This window comes from Esox lucius, chromosome 18 (assembly GCF_011004845.1).
Source record: "Esox lucius isolate fEsoLuc1 chromosome 18, fEsoLuc1.pri, whole genome shotgun sequence".
Taxonomy (NCBI): domain Eukaryota; kingdom Metazoa; phylum Chordata; class Actinopteri; order Esociformes; family Esocidae; genus Esox; species Esox lucius.
The window spans coordinates 21,778,482-21,795,339 of record NC_047586.1 but is presented as its reverse complement, the minus strand read 5'-3'; the positions used below and the strand labels follow the sequence as shown (position 1 = coordinate 21,795,339).

At 43.6% G+C, this 16,858-nt stretch overlaps 1 protein-coding gene across 2 annotated transcripts in view; it reads right to left on the bottom strand.

Moving 5' to 3' along the window:
* The window catches only part of LOC105017509 (kelch-like protein 29), a 259,421-nt gene that overhangs the window by 161,574 nt on the left and 80,989 nt on the right, over positions 1-16,858 (bottom strand). For both annotated transcript variants that reach the window (XM_010882176.5, XM_010882175.5), the window contains exon 3: positions 10,006-10,329. In XM_010882176.5, coding sequence (XP_010880478.1) covers positions 10,006-10,287 — 282 coding nt within the window. In that variant the 5' untranslated portion in view covers positions 10,288-10,329. The remainder of the gene's footprint in view (positions 1-10,005; positions 10,330-16,858) is intronic.

The following is a 16,858-nucleotide window of genomic DNA, read 5'->3' as shown; positions in this document are numbered from 1 at the left end:
GAAAGCGAGAGAGAGCATGTGTCTGATGTTGTCCGTGCCTTGTAAATACACCTTTTGTTTATCTAGCGACATATCCCATGCGTTGGTCTCCATTCAACCGGGTCCCCAAGGCAACAAAGGCCCTTCACTTGTACAGGGAACACAACGTGTACAGTATTGAATGACAACATTTACTCTGCCCTTTCCATGCCGCCAACTGAAAATGCCCAGCTTTTGTGGCCATTAAAACCAAGCCCTATTATTTTTCCTAAGAGATACTGCAATGTCATATCATATGACTGGTAATTAGAGCTGACCACTAAAGCCCTTTTAGAAGCCAGTCCCGCTGGGCATAGACGGTGAGTTACAAGGTCTGGTCCCCATCTAGACCCTCACATTTCAGACACCCCTCTACTCGTCTAAACTATTCTTTGCACTCACCACTCTCCTTCTCTTAATCTCAACCCTTCTCTGCTGCTCTCCTCTTTCTCCTTGTCTGAACCCTCCTCTCCCCTCGTCTTTCTCATCGTCTCTACCCTCCACTTCCCTCTCCTCCTTATACCAGTCTCAACTCTCCTCTACCCTCTCCTCGTTCCCCAACCCTCCTCTACCCTCTAATTGTTCTCCTCATCTTAACCCACCTCTCTCCTCTCCTTTCTTCTCGTGTCAACCCTCCTTTCCTCCTCTTCCCTCCACTCCCCTCCTCTCTTCTGCCAGCACCATAACACCCAGCCCTTAGAACCCTGGCTGCGTTTCATTACAGGAGAAAAGATGTTTCTGGAAAGAGAAGGAGGAGCTCTACTTCAGGGCAGATTAAAATCAGACTGCTTACTGTGGGAATCGAAACACATCCAGATAGACAGGCAGACAGACAGACAGGCAGACAGACAGGCCAGCAGAAAGACAGGCAGACAGGCCAGCAGACAGACAGGCAGACAGATAGGCAGGCCAGCAGACAGACAGGCAGACAGACAAGCAGACAGACAGGCAGGCCAGCAAACAAACGAACAGTCATAAAGATACTAAACCAGACAGACAGACGTTTGTCCTAGGCACAGAAAGTTAATTTGGATAAGTCCATATTCACAGGCAGGAAGACAGGAACAGTGTACATCCAAGGAACAGAGAACACAGTAATGAAACGAAGATTTCTTCATCTTGACCTTGCTCTGCATTTAATCAGAGTATTTTCTTTCTCCTTTTTCCCCTAATCTATTCCCACCACCAAGGTCAGCAAGTTGGATTAAACACACATTAGATAACCAAATGTAATCCCATTCTTCAAATCTGTAATTGTCTAAAGATTTGAATAGAAGCACATATTATACTATAACATTTATATTTCAGTAATTTGGCAAAGGATCTTATCCAGTGAGTCTTTCAGGAGCCATTTCTCTTAGGTGTCTTGTTCAAGGGTACAACAACAGATTTTCACTTTCTCTGCATGGGGATTCAAACCAGCACCCTCTCAGTTACTGGCCTGACACTCAAAGCACTAGGCCATCTGCTGCCCTATCCTGAATAACCTCCTTCAAACTAAAGTGCAGCTTCTGTCGTTTTACACAGACAGCATTGCAGTGTAAACACAGCTATCGCTGGTCCGTTCCAATACTCTGATTCAACCCTTTCCCTGATTCCTCCAAACCAACGTCTTCATTCAACCAACTAAAGACCCGGGATTTCCTAGGGCTGTTATTTTCCTGTTCTGGATGCCTGGGAGAGCATCAGAGAGGATATCTGAGGATAAACAGCGCGCTTATGATGATGTTTGTGTTCATGAAAGATTACGGCGGCTCCACTGCACCGCAAATGGAGAGGAATTGTCTGGGTTTCATAATGAAATGTTACGGTCAGGTCCAATCCCTATCAAATTCATAAGCGAGTTCCCCAAAGAAACAAAAGATTCATCATTAGCAGGAAAAAACATATGGTTTCACGATAACCTGCACAACTCAAAAGACACTTAAAAAAAAAAAATGGTGTCACTTAAAAGCCATGCAATCAAAAAAGTAGCTCTGTTAACGATTTTTTAATGTACAGTTATTTAAAGATGTTGCCCTGATATTAAGTCAGTCACGAGGACCTTGAAAAGACATTCAAATTACTTACATTTTAATTACATTAACATGTTTGTTAATGGGGGGGGGGGGGGGGGGGGGGTTGGCTTTGAATGATAGATGCAAAACCTCTATAACAAGTGTGTTGCTAAGCTATTCATCGAGGGATACGATTCCCCGCACGTTCAGTCCTCTGGAGTAGGGCTGCACGATAAAAAAAAAAAAAATCAAACTGCAATTGTTAGGCCAAATATTGTGATTCATGGTGTGAGATAGATCAGGGTGGAGATATAGCGGGGGAGAAATGTTGGATAAGAAATATAAATGGAATGACTGATTGAAAATCAAAGTGGCAAACAGCATCATTGTTGTTTTCTAACAATCAGCTCAACGTCTTTGCCCTAACAGAACCATATACAGATATGATAGTGAATCGAAGAGTGAGAAGGAACTGCACTGCCCAAGTGACAGGGGGCAGAGCTTGGTGTGTGAGGGAAGCAGGCGCAAGAGAAGAAAAATGTAGTAAACTACAAAAAAAGACATTACACATGGCTGAGATGTGTTTCTGAACACTGTATCCTCTTGCGATATAAATATTGCACATTGGGATTTGAAGTCGTCCTGCTCTGGAAGAGGTCATCATTCACAACACTCATATTGATAATATGGACAGCATAGAAGAGAGGACGTTCAGCTCCGTACCATAACGGATCTGATTGGCCATTCCCACAAACAAAGCAACGGCTAGAAGCTCCATCACATGGATTTTGCCTCCATTAGAGAAAACAATTAGTTGTAAACCCGCGAAAGAAAAGCAAGGGAGGGATAACAACCAAGCCCAGACTCTGACCTTCTGAAATACCTTCAGGATCCACGCGACCAACACATGAATAGTAAACACCGTAAAGCTTTAAGGCGTCCAACATTAAAACGCTAATAGTGTTCTTCTCCAACCATTAATATTTGATCCCGAGCACTTCCGATGCATGAGAGAGAAAGCGAAAAACACAGACAGAAAGAGAACCCTTGGATTTCCCTGTCTTTCGCACGTTGCAGATCTAAATGTCAGCGACGGGGCTGATGAGCTGACAAGGTTCAGGGCCTGCTTAATCAAACATCCATGCAGTACTGTACTCCAGAGGGCAAAGTGTATTTTACTGCAGAGAATAAGCGGCCCTAGGCTACATTTCAGAAAATGGTCATGCTGTGTCCTGTCAAAAACAGCACAATTAAATTCAAGACAAGTATGAAAAGTGTGAGAATATCTATTGCCAAAGACGATCTGCGACAGGAGCAGGGATAAGATAACACCTCAGGGAATATGAAGACTGTTGTATTGGCACGCTGCACATTTAGCTTTGTAGTCAAAGCCCTCAGACCTACCTGATACATTATGCTTTCAACATGTTTTTTTGTGTGTGTTTATTTATTTCAGGCCGGGAAAAGCATTGCCCCAGATTACAAATTAATTATTTATAGGTATTTACAAATGTAAAAGGTATGAGGTTAGTGTGAACACATCTGTAAACTGCTTGGTTCTGGAAAAGCACGGCTTTTGCAAGAGGGATGGAATATTCCAATATTCTCCAATAGAATGGTCTTTTTTAATATAAAATGCTCTTTTTAAAGGGGATCCGGCAAAATGTTGAAGATCCAAAAAAGTAAACAGCATTGTGGGTTAACTCCGGCAGCAACTAGGCATTCCGAAACCGCCAACCAGAACTTCACCTCTGTTTTGGTTGAGTGGCTACCACGTGGCAATGGCCTGAAGCAAACCCTTGCGCATGCATATATGCTGTGTGAGACTTTTGGCTCATGTTTATATCTGCAGTGCTGTTCATGGCGTCGTCATTTGGCTACCTTTAAGGACATAAATAACGATGTGTCAAGACTAATAATGAAGACAGTGATAAATCAACAGAATATCATAATATGACCACAAACGAATCACTAATTACAGCTCAAACATCCAACCCAATGAGAAACAGTGTGATACTAAATGATGTTTTATCAAAGCTGCGTGTGAGAGAGGCAGGAGCTGTATAATCATATTTATGCATGCGGTGAATCAATACATCTTCCTCTGTGGAATGGTTGTTCAGCTGTTGGCAGTTTCCATTCTCTTTAACCATTTCATGTTGAGCCTGTCTGCTTTGGAAACGTAAAAGTTTCATCTTATCAGTGCAAAATCTTCCATCTCATGATAGAAATATTCTAGAGGGTTCCTTTTTTTTTTAATATATCCCAGCCTAATTTAGAAGCTATTCTCACCCGTCACCCTAGTCTCTCTCCCCCTTCTCCCCCCCCCTCTCTCTGTGTCTATACGTCTCCCTCACCCTCATTCCGCCAGCTTCCCTGGTGGGCGTCTTTTTAAACTTTAATCATCTCACTTTCAATACATTTCACTGCAACCTTGCAGCAAGGATATCACACTTTTTTTTTGGTCCTGCTCTTGCTATAATCTTAATAAAGACACTGTGATTTCATCATTCATATATTTTTTATTGGCCGAATCTCCTCAGTGTGTTTTCTTACCATTGTATAGCGACACAGGCATGGTTTCTATTATAACGCCCCTGCCGGGCACAGTTGAGGACGCGTGGCTACATCAAGATGCCAGAGAATAGATTGACCCCTGATGTGTTCACGTCGAAAGGTGGAACACGGTCCTGTTTTGATTTTACTCAGAGAAACCACCCTGCAAGCTCAAATGAGTTCAGGGTCCTCAGGACATCCCATGTTGGCAGAGTAGCACAGCTTTTAAACATATTGTGTTATACTGTGTATTTACTTTCTTCTTCCGACCTAATCCACATGTCCATTCTGCAATAGACTGAATTCGGACCCTGTTCCCTGTGGAGTTCACTGTCGCTAACGCACCTCATGCTCTGATGCTTTTTAAACAGACATCTCTTCCAGGGCGGAAGCCTATTTAAGGCCTGCTCCAACAGATATGTGGAAATGTATTAGTGCAGCCGGCAAGTCATTACGGAGGAGAACCGACTTTCTCTCCTTGTTGACGAGCGCTGTCAGGGTGAGGCAGAAGCTAGCCTCCTGCTGAGTTGCAGATAGCATGTAGCGTCATAAACAGGAGAGGGCCTGGTGCTCCCGGCAGCGCTAAAGTACCCAACCTGCACGGTTACCGCCAATCAATGACAGACAAGAGCAGCTTTCCCTATTCTAGCGGTGCGTGTGGAGGAACCAAGGACGCGAGGCCAATTAGGGGACTCACATTGTCAGTAGCTGTACGGCATTCTAAAGTGGTCATGTTTCTTTTACTGAAAAACAGGGGTGAAATGAACCCAGAACATTTAAGAAAATAAATTGTGGGGTTATGCTATAGTGGTAAAAGATGAGATAATTAAAGGTCAAGAAAACATTAGGTGATTACACAATTTCTTTAAGCCTCAAATGTAAGCCGCATGAAAATGTGCAGACACTTGGTATAACTTTAGGTCGAATTCTGATGGTATAACTACTAAAATTATGATTCAGGAGATCTAATACTGATGGTATAACTACTAAAATTATGATACAGGAAGTCTAATACTGATGCTATAACTGGTAAAATTATGATACAGGAGGTCTAATACTGATGGTATAACTTCTAAAATTATGATACAGGAGGTCTAATACCGAGGGTATAACTACAACAATTATGATTCAGGAGATCTAATACTGATGGTATAACTGGTAAAATTATGATACAGGAGGTCTAATACTGATGCTATAACTGGTAAAATTATGATACAGGAGGTCTAATACTGATGGTATAACTTCTAAAATTATGATACAGGAGGTCTAATACTGATGGTATAACTGGTAAAATTATGATATAAGAGGTCTAATACTGATGGGACTGATTCATAATAATTTTCTATGTGAAAACATTTGTTCACAAACTTCCAATAATTGCATACTGTATATTTGAAAGAGAGAAATAATTTTCTTGTGGGTAGGAACTGTATTTTAGACTATCAAACTTAACCACACTGGAGTGTCGCCTAACCTTGTCTAACATTACCCCTAACCGTAAACACTAGAGTGTCGCCTAACCTTGTCTAACATTACCCCTAACCGTAAACACTAGAGTGTCGCCTAACCTTGTCTAACATTACCCCTAACCGTAAACACTAGTGTCACCTAACCTTGTCTAACATTACCCCTAACTGTAAACACTGGAGTGTCGCCTAACCTTGTCTAACATTACCCCTAACCGTAAACACTGGAGTGTCGCCTAACCTTGTCTAACATTACCCCTAACCGTAAACACTGGAGTGTCGCCTAACCTTGTCTAACATTACCCCTAACCGTAAACACTGGAGTGTCGCCTAACCTTGTCTAATATTTCCCCTAACCTTAACCCTTGTTTGTAGAGCAACACTTCCCTGGATGTCAACGTTACCAACACCGATTTGACAGTCCATTTCATGAAGAGTGTACTGTAGTGTAAACTGGAAGGACACAAAAGGTGATTTTAATTTGTTTATCGCACACAGTTCTACATTTATTTATACGGGGTGAACTCGGTAGGCCTTATAGTTGCGTTAAAACAGCAAACTATTTTCTATTGTGGCGCTGAAGAGGTTAAACATATTAATCAAGGGACAGGGATTTGGCCTGTGAATCTAGGGGCAGAGAGCTCTAAATCCTGAAATAAACAACATAATGTGAGATCAACCAACCATGGGAACATTTCTCTGGAATATTAATTTTTGCACTGGCGGATAAAAAGGATCCATCAAGCATGGCCATAAACCTTATAACACATTATGACATGAAATAACATTTGGAAAAAAATACCAAACTACATTCTGAAACCAAATACCAAAATGAAATAGGTTACCAAAATGAAATAGGTTACCAAAATAACCAACCCAATAACATTTTATGAAGAAAATATAAATAAAAAGGCAGATATCTAGTCCATAAATATTCTATCTAGCCACAGGCCAATACCTCTTCTACAAAGCAGGTTAAATCGTCCTCTCCTGTTGTGGCTATAATTACTTGATGAATATATGTAAGCAAATGTCCTGTATTAGTCAGTTCCCTGACCCAAATAAACCCTGATTGCCATGCTGTTTTCTCTTTGACTGAAACCACAAATACCAAGCAAGTGCCTCCACTTACTATTCATCACCTGAAAACAGAAATAGCAGTGTGGTGGCGTGAACAGACAAAGATTTATCTGTATAAACAGAAGCAGGCGCTGGAAACAAGTGATAACACATAAAAATGTACGTAAAAGAAAATAAAAAAAGAACAAGTTTGATAAATAAGGCGGATAGGATGGGGAAGCACATCTAAATGAAGCGTGGTGCGATGTGGCATGTGGCTAGCTGTACATCATAACGGAAGTCACGGCCAGATGGTCCTCTTCCAGTCTAAGCGCACAGCGCTCCATCACGCCTCACTAACGTGCACATCGACGCGGGAAGTCGACACGCCGGGCGCTTTCTCATAGCTGACGAGAGACCGTTCCAACAAGCCGGGAAATACCAAACACACATGAAAGCCCTCGCAGCAAACTGCACGGTCACAAATAACACAAGAGCAAAGCCCGTCGGGCCACACACACACACACACTCCAGACACGCAGGCCCGTGTAGACATCCTGATGTTGCCTCGGAGGAGTCACTGTAACATACTAACAGGACACATTTCAGTCATTTAGCAGACGCTCAGAGTGAGACAGACATTAAACTTTGTAACTGCAAGTGTACAGTATTCAGTGAAGTAGCTGTCGACAATGTCAGGGATTCAAAAAGAGTTGCAGGTCAGTTATTAGTTGCCGAGACACAGAACACACACAAATACATACCCAGAGCAGCCAAGATGTGTCCTCACAGAGCACATCAATTGACACACACACACACACATGCGCACACACGCCCACACACACACCTGCAAACAAGAACACGCACTCGCACGCACGCACACGCACGCACACGCACTCGCACGCACGCACGCACACGCACGCACACGCACGCACACGCACGCACACGCACGCGCACGCACACGCACGCACACGCACGCACACGCACGCACACGCACGCAGCAGATAAGATGAGTCCTCACAGAAAACATGAATACAGCCTGTCAGCCGGAGAGATGGACTTGCACTGGCAAAGAAAACCAACCCCATCCCACTGTCTGACACCTATACAAACACACACACTCACACACACAAACACATATTCACACACACTCACGCTCACAAGGCAGATGACAGCGAGAGAGGCTCCTTTTGCATCAGGAGGCTCTAAAGGGAGTGTGTATGTGGTGTGTCTGTTGAGTCCCTGGGAGTGTGTATGTGGTGTGTGTTGTGAGTCCCTGGGAGTGTGTATGTGGTGTGTGGTGAGTCCCTAGGAGAGTGTTTATGTGGTGTGCGTCCGGGAGAATGCATATGTGCTGTGCGTCCGGGAGAGTGCGTATGTGCTGTGTGTATGTGCTGTGCGTCCGGGAGAGTACGTATGTGCTGTGCGTCCGGGAGAGTACTTATGTGCTGTGCGTCCGGGAGAGTACGTATGTGCTGTGCGCCCGGGAGAGTACGTATGTGCTATGCGTCCGGGAGAGTATGTATGTGCTGTGTGTCTGAGAGAGTGTGTATGTGGTGTGTGGTTTTTCCATTAGGCCACTATTAAAACAACAGTTTAAGCCTCCAGGTGTTTCCAGAACACAAGAGAGAGATAAAACCCTGACTAACACTAGCAGACAGGCGGGCATCTGGTGGACGCGCACACACACCCACACACACACACCGCTTCCGTGTATCTGACACTCCGATCTCAGGCCGGCCGTGTCACTGGCTCTATATGCGGTATGTATGTTTGGCAGCCACACTGAGTGGACCTAATCTCACTGGCAGCCATTGACTGATGACAATAGCCATGCTGGGAGACGGCGGCCACTGAGAGCTCTGTTCTGGAATATATGGAATTATTCAGCAGACAAAAAGAGAGCGCTTGGCTGCCGGAGGAGATTGAACATTTCTGTGGTCAGGGAGTTCATTCAGCCACCTAATGATGCTTACTTAGCGGCTACATTACTGCAGCCTTGTTTACCGATACTGTTTGATAGAGGAGGGAGAGAGAAACAGAATGGGTAGGAGAAGCGGAGGAGAAAGGCAGAAAGGCAATCTGATAGTCACGGGGCGTTGTCGGGGTGACAGAGGTGAGGAGAAGCACGGTGGAATTAAATGAAAGAAAATTGATGTGATATTGAGGAGAAGTGTTGAAAGATGATGATGAACTAGCGCAGCCAGGAAAAGGAATGGGTGAATTCACTGGGTTTTCTAATTTGGTTTGGTTGAAACTCCTCCCTCGCAGCTAGCCAGAAAAAAAAGTTGACTGAAGGAGAAGCTCCCAGAAACTCACATGTTAAAAGTTTGCATACAGTTAATTCATAAAACTTTCAGAGATTCCACAGTTCTGAGTAGGGAGTTCAGAAAAACAGTGAGAAAGAGCTAGCAGCAAAAACCCCATTAGCGGAAAAAAAACACAATAAACAAACTAAAAAGTTCCTGTTTGTTTATCCAAAGACGTTAATCATCATGTAGATTTATAATAAGCATTCCATACACGGGAAAGCACCTGCCTGTCATCGCCATCCAAGCCGAGAGCTTGGTAAGCACCTACATCCTGGACACATCTCAACTTCTGCCTCAGGTAATTTACATAATGAGAGGAGAACATTTGAGAAGAGGAGGAAAGAGGGGACGAGCCGGCCATTTGGCTGAGAGAGAGAGCTGGATGAAAGAGGGATGAGAGGGAGGAAGGAGAGAAGACAGGTTATTGGCAGAACGAAGATGACAAGCGTTTGAAAGTGGAGGGGGAAAAGGAGGGGAAGAGAGAGATTTGCGTGGAGAGAACGTTAGAAGTTGGAGAGAGAAGACAGAGACTGCGATCAAGAGAGAGTAAATTATTTGGCGTAGATGGAAAGAGTGAGAGCAGTGGTGTGTTCCTACCTTGGCAGAACTGGCTGCCGTGACTGTGACCCCGCTTTGGCGCTTTACCACCATGTCACCGCCACTCGCCGTTGTCACGGTGACCGTAACCGGGGTGGGTAGGAGAGAAGGGATGACGGGCAGTGGGAGGAGTCCCGGTCGGTTGTTTCCATTGACTACGGCAGCGGAGCAGCTGTTATTGGCCACGGTCCCGTTGAGGAGGCCAGCCGGGCGGAGGATGTCCCGCCTCTCCCATGGAGTCACCCGGTACTCCCTCTCGAAGCGGTTATGGTGACGTGACATCACTTCCTCTTCCTCTCAGAGGAGACAATGATGGGGGCACGCCTGGAGAGAAAAAGAAGAATTGTTAGAACAGTACTATTAGTACTATTAATTTCAACAAATAATAATATGGCAATTTGGATGATCAGTCAGTTGCCAATATCCTCATACCATTGAATATTATACATACCATAGTAGCACTCAGTGCTCAATATGGAGTTTATTAGTATACTTTAGAAGACTATACTGCACATTCTGGGGAACAGGTCATATTTACTGTGCCCAGCCCATTACCCTCCTCCATGTTCTCCTACTGTGTGAGGCAATGCAAAGCATAGACCATAATAATACACTGCACATTATTATTATGAGCATACTGTCACATTCAATTCAGGTTATAGAAGACAGCCAAAGCTGGGAACTATCCCTTCAGTCTGCAGTCTTACTTCATTTAGTACTGGTACTTGTAGATCCAGTAAATTATAAAGCCCAAAAGACAATAAAAAGAACACCAAACTGAAGATTTAGACAAAATGACTAGAGTAAATTATACATTACCAGTTTAATGTCTGCCCATTTTTTTTACTATGAATACAACAGTGTACTGCATAATTACTAAAGTAAATACTACAGTAAACTACCGTAAAAAAATCTTGTGATACTATAATATGCCAGGTACTTTAACTGCTGCTGCTACTACAGTATCCTACAGGATTTATTCAAGAGGGTGTCACTAGAACAGGACCTAGCAAGAGCAGCAATAGAACACAATCCTAATGGAGTCATTGGCTTTGGTTATCATGGGATATTTAATATAAAAATTAAAACAATACGGAGGTCGGCCAGAGCAGGACAATCCATTATAATTTCTGTATCGTCTGGAGATACGGCTCCAGCTTGACCCCCAGATCGACAGCGAATAGTCCTGCGCCTTTAAAGCGCACCACGGCTCACAGTGCTCTCCGCAATGCCAAGCCGCTGTAAGCTCGCTAACTCAACAGTAATACCTTTGAATAACAGAACTAGTTTCCTCTTTTATGTTGATGACAGAGCGTGATGGATAGGCCGAGTCTGCTGTAGGCTGCAATGACATTGGCGAGGGAGTAAAACACTATTCTCCAGCATAGGCTGGTGTGTCTTTCTATATGAGATCGTAAATCAAAGTCGTATCTGGCCTGTGAAGTAAAAGGCATCGCCAAGGGGTCTGCGGTGGATTCTACTCCCCACCAAAGGAATGATGTGCCTTTCAGGACCTTGATAAGAACAGTTAAATCAATCTCTCCATCTCTCGCTCTCGCCGGCTCTCTCACACTCATATCTGTAATGTGTACATGTATGTGGTTTTATTGAATGTGTGTAAACCCGAAAAGTTTGGTTTGCCTGTAAAGTATTTTCCACAGTGTGTCGGACGCCAGGAGAACTAGCTGTCGCCCCGGCCTCAGGTCTTCGGTTTCCGATTAAATATACAGTAAACAAACAATACACAGAAACAAACAGTCAAGAAAACTCCATGAAATCCCCGGTCTTCAAATTAGAATATTCTGCACACTGGTCTGTCAAACCTCTCAGAGGAAGGAATGCCATGAGGTGTGAGTGTGCTTGTTTTACTATACATGTGAGAACAGTAAAGTATTAGTCAACCACAGGAAATTTGGTGAAGCTAGGACACAAGAGGTTTTCTAGGCTTACGGGTTGTGATTTGGGTAGCCTCTTAGTACAGGAAGTGTGATGAGATTGGGAGGTATGGCCTTGTGAGGTTATGTTCCGAATCAGGTTTAAGGTTGAGTTGGATTTAGAAAATTAAAATTAGGGTTTCTCACATTCACACCTTAAAGTACTGTAACATAAAGCACAGCGTGGCTCATTGACAACGTAACCAATAAGCTCTTAATACGACTTCAATCTCTCCGATCTTTGCCCTAACTCAGAACTGGTTATCTGAAAAGGTTTAGTGCAGTCTTACATTGACTTATTCTCTCCTATAGCTCAATGTTTTCAATCAAACTCTGTAAAAAATAATTTTCACATAAAGAAGATAGAAAAACACTAGGTTGAGATGATGACTAACTTTTATTTTGCTGATATACCGTATAGGATAACTAAATTTAACACATACTTCAGTCTGAGAATTATATCATTAAAGTGACCAAACCATCAGCGATTGGATCTCTATCCAATCAAAGTAAAGTTTAATGCTGCTTACTCTAGCTCAACCGATATATCGCCGTGTGAAACCAAGGATAAAGGTTTGATTGTCCCTGCGTTCCTCAATTCATCTGGAGGTAACTTAAATCCCATTCCGTCTCATTGAAACCAACGTGTGTGGGATTGGTGTAGCATTAAGCGTGAGCAAAATGTTTGGGTAGACACTAGCCAGGCAGTTTGACCAACGCTCATTTTCCTCAAACACTTCACAATTTCAAATCAGTTCTTTTTCATTTGACCCCACTGGCCTTCTCATCAGCTCTCCTCACCTCTCACCCCCACCTCGCCCTTTTACCATCACATTTCTGTTGGTCTTTTTCCTCTCCCCCTGCCTCACCTCTGCTTCCTCCTCTCACCCACTGTCTCAATTCAATACGAAGGGGCTTTACTGGCAGGGGAAACATTTCTTCAAATTGCCAAAGAAAAGTGAAAAAAGGAGAATGAATACAATTTATAATTGACTAAATTTAAATAAACACTCAGAAATAAACATTATACAGTTTTAAAAGGACCACTCCCCCAACCCCCCACCCCCCACTAAGCCTAAACAACGCTACAGTAACGTAGCCGCTAACTAAGCATCATTAGGTGGCAGAATGAACTCCCTGACCACAGAAATGTTCAATCTCCTCCGGCAGCCAAACACTCTCTTTTTGTCTGCTGAATAATTCCATATATTCCAGAACAGAGCTCTCAGTGGCCGCCGTCTCCCAGCATGGCTATTGTCATCAGTCAATGGCTGCCAGTGAGATTAGGTCCACTCAGTGTGGCTGCCAAACATACATACCGCATATAGAGCCAGTGACACGGCCGGCCTGAGATCGGAGTGTCAGATACACGGAAGCGGTGTGTGTCTGTGTGTGCGTGAATGTGGTGGGTGGGGGTATGTGTGTGTGTGAGAGACGTAAACACGGCCACTGGGGGACAACTGCACAATCAGCCAAACATACACACACACCCACGCATACCCACACACACACACCTGTACAAACACACCGCAGATAGAACAATCAAGTGTGAAGTACAGAAGGAGCAGTAGGACACCATTTTCCTGCAGTTAGCTCTTTCACAATGTCAACATAAGCATAGCATATTATCTCCCAAACATAAGCAGTTATTCCAGCGGCCCACTGGTGTGTCTGAGTAATGGCACTTGTAATATTCTCTGTCGGTTCCACACAGCACTTCAGTTGACTAATAGCCAACGGATTTCGAAAAGTAGAAGAGATCCCACTCTGGAATATTGATATGCCTGTAGGCGCGGAGTATATTACAGTAAACAATACATACCAAAATGCGCCAAATCCAAAAGCATTTTTTTGCAATATCCACACTTGTATTTTCAAATATTAACGTGTTTATGTAAAATAGCGTATTGAAATAAAAATAATTTTCTTAACTACAGAGCTTCATATGACAAGTGTTGCTTCAAGTGTTGCTTTGAAGCATGCAAAGTCTTAAAGCCAGACAATATTTTGGGATACATTATTTCTCAATAATTTTATTTTGGATCCAAATGTCAAATATATGTCAACAATCGTTCCTCCAATGAACCATTCTATGTTATTTTCATTTCATTTTTAAATTTCTTGATCCATCACACATAGAAATATGTATTGGAAAATACATTGTTCTTACCAATAAGATTTTCAACCTGTGAACTCAATGGTGATATCAAAGGGCCCCTCATTGTCTAAGGTAGGTGGCTGGGCTAAAAGCTAATCTTCCAGTAAGTCTGCTGCTACTCCCATAAAGTCTCAGCTAATGTCACGGCAGCAGTCTGATCCTATCATACTCAGTCTCGATCACAACACCGATAGTGTGTGTGCGCGCGCGTGTGTGTTTGTGTGTGGCAGCTCTATGACAGCATGACTTGATCCACAGAGCCATGTTTGTGACATCTGATGTGGGAAAAAGATTAGTGCAGAGACATTAGATGTTCCTGCCTCGAGCCTAACGGTGCTGAAAAGGAAACGCACCTGTGGACCGGAAAAAACCGCTAGCTAACACACAAATCAATGAGGTGCTGGTCACAGATAGTGCGTGTGCCGCCGAATCACAACACTGCAGTTACACAAAAACACACAACTCAAATTGGGTACATTCACGCAGCCCTCCAAAATAAGTACATGGGTGAGATGAAATGGAGACTTGTGTAGTTCGATTGAGAGAATGCGACTCAAGGCTGTGGGTTCATTTCCCATGAAGGACCAGTACGAAAGGTTTTGGAAAGTACATGCACTCATACTGTACGTCGCTCGGGATGGAAATTGTAGAACTGTGTAAATACCTTTTCCAAATATTGCTTTCGCCTTCACTATTGGCCAAAACTGCTGTAGGCTACTGAAAAGAACATCTATTAGTTATTAGTTTTGTGCGCAGCTTCAGATAACTCTTCGCTGAAACAAGTCCGACGCAAGCCAAATAAAAGTATTAGCATTTCCATTTTAAAGTGAGTCTTGCAGTTTCAGCCAAGGATGCATGTTACGCTAACTGAAATGAGCAAAGCAAAGCCATTTATATCCCGATACGGAGGACAACTTGTTTCATCCACTGAACATACACATTTGAGTAACATTTACCTTACCTGAGCTTGAGAGATCAATGTTTTTGAAAAATACATATCACCAAAAGGGAATTTAAAGGTAGCCGATAATGTGGGAATCTAGCCCACAGATCTACAACAGTCTGACCAACTGGAATTCTGCTTCGCTAATTCTTCGCAGAGACAGAGAGATAGTACAAGGCACAAAATGACTGATTTGACTGACTGTGGCAAGTAGTGGTGATTTCAAACAGAGTCGGAAGAAGTAAAGCAGTCTGTTGGGCGTTTCTGACTCTGTTTGGTTTGGAAAGGCTTTCTCACGCTGCTGATTTGACACAATCTTAATTGTACCCGTGTAGCCTACGTCTGCAGTTGCGAGAGAGCGAGCGAGGATGGTGTGTGTGTGTGTGTGTGTGTGTGTGGAGACAACTGGAGTGAGAATTGAGTGGCAGGACTGTGATAGGTTTAAACAAAAGGTCTCTCGCAGGGGCAGATGCAAGACAGACCAATAAACCAACTATAATCTGCCACAATACTGAATACCGACTATGTTGCGTGATCCGTGGTCTGTGTAAATGACAGCAACGAAAGTACCCCACAGCTGACAAAGCGATCCCTGCTAGTGAAAATTTGATTTCTAGCCAGCGGGTTAGGTTTAGGTTCAGGTTCAGGTTCAAACTCAGTTGGTCATTGTGTTAGAACTGGGGACACTTTTTTATGCATTAAGGGTTAGATTAAAATTTAGGGCGAGGTATAGGTTTAGGCATAATGGTTATTGAGGTTAAGGTTAGGTTAAGTTAAGGTTAGGTTGAAGGGGAGGGGATAAGGAACATGAATTTCTGACTTTCAGGTCCCCACAAGGATGTGTGTGTTTGTGTGCGCGCAAGGTATGCACTTGGCTACAGTTAACAAAGCCATTAGGGAATACAGAACCACGAAAAGACGCGCTGAAAGACGAAGCATGACAGATGGACAGAACATGGCCAAGGCCGAACTAGGAAGACATGCAGGACTGTGATACTGCTGTTCTGGGGTGTGATATTTACCATCTCAGCACGACGAGACATCGTATAGGCATTAGGCACACACACACACAGTCTGAAGACGTTTCCCCTGAGAATAGGCTCAATTTCCAATGTGTGGCAGGTTGTGTGTTGCCTGCTATTGATCCAGAGGGACCAGTCCACTTCAGAGTTCTGGCAATACCCTTCCCTCCACCTGACCCGCTGGTACAGAACAAGTACAGACAGGCAGCAACCCTGAGTCTGAAGCTAGGATTCAATGATCAGTCCAAATGCATAAAGATAACTGGTTCCCGCAGATCTTGGGGATTTCTTCATTTAAGCGAATGTGATTTGGAGGGAGCGGATATTAGTCCAGCAACATTAAAAAGACAAGACTTTCCTGGAAGTGGGGCCCATGTGGGACACAGTTAAGCTTGTGCGCGACACACAGTGGTAAATGTGCTGACAGTTCCTCCAGGACAACCAGGAGGTATTCAGACTGAGATTTAAATAACGGTGGAAACTGTTCATACAGAAAATAGCCCAGGGATACAAACACACGCACATACAGACGCATGCACGTGCACAGCCAGACACACACACACACGTTAAGAAATATCCGTTTTAATTTGTCCTCACCCATCTTGCCTACACACACAGAAAGATGTATTGATAAAATATATTGGTTGGAAGGCTGATAGAACAGCCGCGCGCGCACGCACACACACACACACACGCGCGCTGTACAGCTGCCAAGTCACACAGGACTGAGGCTAGTGAGCTATATTTAGTGATCCCTCTAAAGGCCAGAAGACAGAAGAAACTGAATTGTGCCAGA